The sequence below is a fragment of the Engraulis encrasicolus genome, chromosome 4 (assembly GCF_034702125.1).
Source record: "Engraulis encrasicolus isolate BLACKSEA-1 chromosome 4, IST_EnEncr_1.0, whole genome shotgun sequence".
In the NCBI taxonomy this organism is placed as follows: Eukaryota; Metazoa; Chordata; class Actinopteri; order Clupeiformes; family Engraulidae; genus Engraulis; species Engraulis encrasicolus.
Window position 1 is genome coordinate 23791217 of NC_085860.1, and position 7500 is coordinate 23798716.

Here is a 7500-nt window from a genome sequence, read left to right on the forward strand (position 1 = left end):
ATCTTTTGTTTCCCCGTCAAAGAGCCTGTAGTGGTATGCAAGAGGTAAAGACCTAACGAGTCTAAAAAATGATTTGCATGTTTCCCAATCCCGAGTTTCTTCAGTGTGCCTCACCTGACTGAAGAGATGGGGCAGGACGGTGTCTGGCAGAGCGCTGGTGAGGCCCGACAGCTGTAGGAAGGAGAGATCGCCACACATCAGAGACGGGCACAGTTACAAGTTAATTGGCAGCACTGGGAGGATTCCACCAAGTATTACAAATATTTAAGAGTGGTTCAGTTCAATAGTTTCCTAAATTGAGTATTATTATTATTAATACAAAGGGCCACATTTGTATCAACATTTAGGATCCACAATGCCTAACAGGAGCAATTCAGAACTTCATAACATGATTATGAAGACTTACTCTTAATAAAAGAGGCCCATGTTTGTATTGTTTTAGTAACATTTAGTAACATTTCTAACAGTGACTTTCATAACATTGGCATGCGGCATGTCGTTACTTAACATGGCAGCTGTGTGCTACAGTTGGGCTGATTTTAAGCTACACCCACACACTGTCCCAAAGAGAGACAGACAGCTGTTAAGCTTAGCTGGAGGTCAACTGTCACTGATGGCAAAGCAGATCCTATTATTATTCCATTAACAGATCAGCATACTGTATTGCCTGGGGGGGGGGGGTGTATTCACGCAGTGTAGATGCAAAATGGCAAAACAATGAGTACAGTATGACATTGACGCATGGAGAAACTATAGGCCTGGGCCTGCATTTTCAACCATTTATATTTTGAGAAAGAAGGCTACATAACATTTTACACATGATATTAGTAGTACATTGTCATTTATATATTTTTTGCCGTGTCAATGAAGGTCTGTCACCTAACTCATTACAACTGTAAAACAAAGCCTGGGGAGTGTTAGTAAACTCATCCCAACTGTCCCTTAACAACTTGACTAGGCTTTTGATCCCTCTGTCTTTCAAGCACTTGTGGTTTTCTCTATGGGATGTATTTACTCCAGGAGGAAAATGCGAAGGAAATCGTAATTCAAATCGTTTTTAACAAAAACGGCAATCGTAAAAAAAAAATAAAAAAATAAAAAAGTAAAAAAAAAAAATTTTTTTTTTTTTTTTTTTTTTAAATTTTCGAAACTATGGCGGCCAAATTTAAACTATGGCGGGCCGCCATAGTTTCCTCAATGTATGGGAAACACTGCTTTATGACTGAACTAAAACAGTTGCAAACATACCAATTCAGCTCCCATTAACTATTGGTTTAATGAAATGAATATCTATTCTAAACTGACTGCACATCAAGTCCCAACCAATAGTAGACTTGCTTACTACATGCTCAGAGATGTACAGTAGTTCTGCACAGTCTCCCAGTCTTACCTTGGTGGTGGCCCAGTCGATCCAGCCCTTCCCATTGGGGTCAATGTTAACCAGAACAAGGCCCTCCACCAGGTCGGGGAAGATCAGCTGCACACAAAATCAAAACATGCATGTTTCCCAAACTCAGAATAGAAGAAAAGCAGCAACACTGCAGAGTCAGTACAGTAGATTCTCTCTGCCACCACATAACTGTTTTGCTTTACTGTGGAAAATGAATTGTCACTCAGATTGAAATGTATGATTTACAATTTACATTTTTATGTTCCATAAATTCCATCTGATTCCATAAAACAGCCACACTGCACCCATAGAGTGTATTTGTCCTCCGGTATACTGCATTTATGCCATGTTAGAACAAGTCATTTCTTCTTTTACAGTGGGAAATGAATGATCATATTGTGATTTTATGTTCATATAAATCTTTACTTTGTACAGCACAGTGCTTCTACACTTACTGCAAATTTGGCAAGGACGAAGGCGCCAGCTCCAACTCCAATCCCCACAATGCTCTTGAACCTGAAAGAGAGAGCGAGAAATGTTTTATCAAATTTGTTGAGACGTATTGAGGCTCTCTGTTGCTAAGACACGGCTTCTTGTGTGTGTGTGTGTGTGTGTGTGTGTGTGTGTGTGTGTGTGTGTGTGTGTGTGTGTGTGTGCGTGTGCGTGCATGCGTGTGTGTGTGTGTGTGTGTGTGTTTGTGAAACTTACATACCCGAAGTGCTGCAGGACAGTGGGCAGCGTGTGTGTGTGTGTGTGTGTGTGTGTGTGTGTGTGTGTGTGTGTGTGTGTGTGTGTGTGTGTGTGTGTGTGTGTGTGTGTGTGTGTGTGTGTGTGTGTGTGTGTGTGTGTGTGTGTGTGTGTGTTACGTACCCAAAGTGCTGCAGGACAGTGGGCAGCATGCCGGCCAGCTGGTCCATAGTGGGATACTGATACCTGGGGGCAGAGCAGAGCAGATACACACGCTGATCAAAGAGAACTCAACCATACAAAATGTGTGTGTGTGTGTGCGTGCGTGCGTGTGTGCGTGCGTGCGTGTGCATGTGTCTCTCTCGTGTGTGTGTGTGTGTGTGTGTGTGTGTGTGTGTGTGTCTGTGTGTGTGCGTGTGTTTGTGTGTGTGTCTGCATGTGTCACTCTATGTGTGTGTGTGTGTGTGTGTGTGTGTGTGTGTGTGTGTGTGTGTGTGTGTGTGTGTGTGTGTGTGTGTGTGTGTGTGTGTGTGTGTGTGTGTGTGTCTGCATGTGTCACTCTATGTGTGTGTGTGTGTGTGTGTGTGTGTGTGTGTGTGTGTACTGTGTCACTCTTATGTGTGTCTCACCCCTGTGGGAAGGAGGAGGCCCCGACCTGCTGCCCGGGGGCGTCCACATGGCACACCACAAAGTGCTTAGTGATCTCCTGCATGTCCTCGTTCTGGAAGAAGGGGTTGTAGCACATCTTATCTGCAGAGCGGAGAGAGAAGGAGAGAGGAGAGGAGAGAAGGAGAGAGGAGAGGAGAGGAGGAGAGAGGAGAGGAGACACAGAGGAGAGAAGGAGAGAGGAGAGGAGACACAGAGGAGAGATGGAGAGAGGAGAGATGGAGAGAGGAGAGGAGACAGAAGAGAGATGGAGAGTGGAGGTGGGTCAACGGCCACATATAGTCTATATGAGGACTTCATATGCAAAGAAGGGGTTGAAGCATCTTATCGCCTGAGCGGAGAGAGGAGACACAGGCTACGTTTACATGATGATTTTAATGCCGAATTATTAATTCTGAATTAAATAGTTGAGTTTACATTGCACTTTCATTTAATTCTGAACGGTGAAGTGTTTACATGTTGTTTTCTAATTGGAATTCAGCTTTATTCAGAATTAAATTGAGTTATTTCTGAATTACATGTCTCATGTAAACAAGGCCACTGAGGAGAGAAAGAGAGTGGAGGCAGATAGTGGGTCAACGGCCACATATCTACTGGGAATATATGAGGACTATATGAGGACTATGCAAAGTTCCACAATTCCATTTGCAATGGATTTACAATTTATAGCATGTCTACATCATTTGTAATAGCCTACATTTTAGTATCTACATTTTAATAGCCTACATTTTAGTACCTTCAATTCAACTGTTTTGTCTCAGCAAGTTATTTTTTTATTCCACATGAGGACATTAAACGGAAAGTGTTATTAAACAGGACAATTTAGCGAATAACTGATTTGATACATGTGATTGATACATGTGCAATGCATGTGTTGATTTCTTTATGTAATGATTTGCAATTGTTTGCTTATTCACTTGTAGTTTGCATTTTCCTGTACATTGTGTTTCTCTTATTCATACTCTATATTCATTCCCATTCTTTTGTTATGTTTTATCATTTCACCCTAGCTTTTACAGTAATTGATCTTAATCCACTGCATGTAATGCTTTTATCAGTAACACCACTACAAAAAGACAGATTCCTTTTATCTTGTACACCCTTGGCAGAAAAAATGCCTCAAATCTGATATTAAATCAAACCACTTAGCTTTGGCTTTCCATAGCAGTAAAACAGTCACAGCTGAAGCAAAATTGAATTGTGCTTAATATAAATTAATCTATGGCCTCAGGACTATGAAATGATCTTTAAATTAGCTTCAACTCTGCCCAGTCAGGGCATTTCAGAGAATGCTGAATTTACTGTATTTCCTAGAAGAGTGTGTGGACGATCCTTTTTCTGTGCCAGTTTTTCTTTGCTGAATAATTTATATGCATTTATTGATTTCCATGTTCATTCTTTTCACAGCCTGATATGCCGAAAACAACCAACACTGCATAATAAATTGAAGTTACTAATCATTATTAAATGGTCAAAATTAATTAAAAAAAGCAGCATGAAGAATGAGGCGTTGTTCTGAGAAATTATCAAAAATAAATGCAATTTCTTTCTATGTATGTAGGAAGAACATACCGTGTGTGTGTGTGTGTGTGTGTGTGTGTGTGTGTGTGTGTGTGTGTGTGTGTGTGTGTGTGTGTGTGTGTGTGTGTGTGTGTGTGTGTGTGTGTGTGTGTGTGTGGGTGTCTGCTATAGGGTGGGGCTGATGCATTCGGCATCATCACTGACTGACCCACATACGTGCGCTGCATGCGCTGCAAAATGTAGGCCACTCCCCCTCCTCTACCTCATTTTTCTCATCCCTTCTTCATTCATCCTCCTCCTCCTCCTCCTTCTCTCCTTTTGCCCTTTATCTTTCCCTCCTTCTCTGTGCCTTCTATCCCCCTTTCCCTTCTCACGCACGTCTTCCCATATTCTTCCCATCTCTGTCCTCCTCTGGTGTCTTTCTTCTTTCTCTATGTTTCCTTTGTCCCCCCTCCCTTCCTCTCGCTGTTTGACTTTCCTCTTCTGTTTCTCTATTCTGCCTCTATCTCTCTTCTCCTCTATCTCTGTCATTGTATTCGGCATCTCTGCCTCTCTCCTTCCTCTCTTACGAATGCTTTATTGTCCAAAACATGGGAATTTGTCAACAGTGGAAACTAGTCTTGTCTCTCTTTCCATTCTGTCTCCCTCTCCATTCTCCTTCAGCTCTCTACCTCTCATGTTGCTACTCTATATTCTCTCTCTCTGCGTCTTCCATGCTGCTCCTTTCTCTCCGCTCTCTATGTTCTGTCTCTACCTCTCTATTTTATTCTCTCTTCTGCCACCCCCCTCCTCTCTCTCTCTCTTTCTTCCTCTTTGTCTCTCTCTCACCCTCTCTCTCTCTCTCTCCCTCTATTCCCTCTATGTCGCTCTCCCTCTCTCTCTCCCTCTCCTGAGTGTGTGGGGCAGCTGTGCCACAGGCAGCGCATATTAATGCATCCCATCATCTGCTGCAAAGTGCCGCAGTGCTGACCGCCTCACACGCACGTACCTCAGACACTCACACACACACACACTCACACACACACACACACACACACACACACACACACACACACACACACACACACACACACACACACGGACACAGACACACACACGGACACACACACACACACACACACACACACACACACACACACACACACACACACACACACACACACACACACACACACACACACACACACACCAATTCACAGACACCAATGCATGCACGCGCACGCAGGCACCCACCCACACACACACACACACACACACACACACACACACACATACACACACACACACACACACACACTCAAATTCACAGACACCGATGCATGCACGCATGCACACCACACACCCACGCCCACACACATGCGCGTGCACACACACGTATACACAGCCCCTGACAGCACCACATGACTAGGATGTTTTTCTGACCTACATTTCCCTGCCCTCTACTGCGCCTTCCTACTCCCACCCACCCACATATACACACACATGCACTGTCTCTGTCTCTATCTCTTTCTTTCTCTCTCTCTCTGTCCTCGTATCTCTCTGTCTCTCCTTGTCTTTACTTTCCTCCATCCCTCTCTCTCCACACCCCACCCCCCTCTCCTTTCTATAGATGTATCCTTTATCACATGCACGCACGCACACACACACACACACACAAACACACCCAAGCATCTCTGTTGGGATTTATAATCTCAAAAGAACACAGATTTCCAGGCCACATGTGGACGCATAGCCATGCCTCAGACTCGTGCCCCAGATACTCATTCACATACTCATCCTCTCTTTTTTCTCTTTCTTTCTCTTCCTCTATATCTCCCTCTCTCTGTCTGACATAGCTTTCTGTCTACGTCTCATTGTTTATCTTCTGACACTTTCTTCTCTTTTCTTCTCTTCTCTTCTCTTCTCTTCTCTTCTCTTCTCTTCTCTTCTCTTCTGTCCTCTTCTGTTCTGTTCTCGTCTCGTCTCGTCTCGTCTCGTCTCTTCTCTTCTCTTCTCTTCTCTTCTCTTCTCTTCTCTTCTCTTCTCTTCTCTTCTCTTCTCTTCTCTTCTCTATCTCCCTCCCCCCTCTCTCTTGCAGTCTATAAATGTAGCAAACAACCTTCTTGAAGGTGAGATCAGATTCAGTTTAGGTGTCGGCTGCCTCTCTCTATAAATACGAGCCATCACATCAAGCTCAAGGTCAAGGGCATTTTCCTGCGTGCCTGCAGTGCACATCACCAACAGCAGCAGCCATAAAACCATCAATGAATAGCAGATAATAACAAACAACAGACATCATTCATCATTCTTAATCATTCTTCAATCTTTTCCCCCATTTTGATGTGTCACCGTCTGATTTGTTTTGATTTTTTCTTGGTTATTTTGTTGTTAATGACAACACTAAAAACGGAAAGCTGATGTCTATTCTCGTGACCCGTACAGTGTTAAATGACACATGAAAATTGCGAAAATTTGACTAAATGAACTGACTTGTCATTCACCTGCCATGATAGCTTTCCATTCACTATGGATGAAACCAACAGTGTTATTATTTGTCTTATGCAGTCACAGTATAAATGAATGACATTTAAATATGTATGAAACATTTATGAAAAAAATAAAGGATGATCTAGAAATGTAATATGTTTGTCTGTTATAGCCCTTTTGTTTGTGTGCTGCCTCTTGGTGTGTTATTTCCATGGAAATGAGCGACCAGCACATTGTGAGTCATGTTATATTATGCTAGACTGGTTTTGTAACTTTAATTCCTCTCTTTTCTAGGTCACTTGGATGTTGCTGCGTATTAACGTATGATATTGCACTGCGCAGCATGTCATGCGTAAAACTATCTTGTTGATTTATTGCTATTGCAGTAAAAGGGTGGGGATGCATGGTTTGTGACAGGAACGTGTACTTGTTCTGACTCATTGCGTGTAATGACTTTGTAATGGCAATGTCAACTGGAAGACAAATTCATATGTGCCAGTTTCCAAAATAAATGGCGCACCAAGACCGAAGGAAAGCAGTGTGGCCAACCAAGCGAACACAGCAGCGGCATTTGCCTTTCTGCACATGGTCTTTAACTTATTCTGATCATTTTGCCTCAACTAACAAATGACTCATATCAAAGCAAAACATAGCTTTTACAAAGGAAAACAAGCATGGTCTCAGAAAATGATTACAATTATTTACACGTTTGACGATTTACATGTGAAGACCAGGGCAGAATCACTTGGGGAAAAAAAACAGATTTGGTA

General features: G+C 42.7%; 1 protein-coding gene across 4 annotated transcripts in view; it reads right to left on the bottom strand.

The window, feature by feature from the left end:
- The window catches only part of ndrg4 (NDRG family member 4), a 43489-nt gene that overhangs the window by 4986 nt on the left and 31003 nt on the right, over positions 1 to 7500 (bottom strand). For all 4 annotated transcript variants that reach the window (XM_063196064.1, XM_063196063.1, XM_063196066.1 and 1 more), the window contains 5 exons: positions 2707 to 2827; positions 2261 to 2323; positions 1846 to 1906; positions 1391 to 1477; positions 115 to 171 (listed from right to left, as the gene is read on the bottom strand). In XM_063196064.1, the coding sequence (XP_063052134.1) occupies positions 115 to 171; positions 1391 to 1477; positions 1846 to 1906; positions 2261 to 2323; positions 2707 to 2827 (389 nt within the window). The remainder of the gene's footprint in view (positions 1 to 114; positions 172 to 1390; positions 1478 to 1845; positions 1907 to 2260; positions 2324 to 2706; positions 2828 to 7500) is intronic.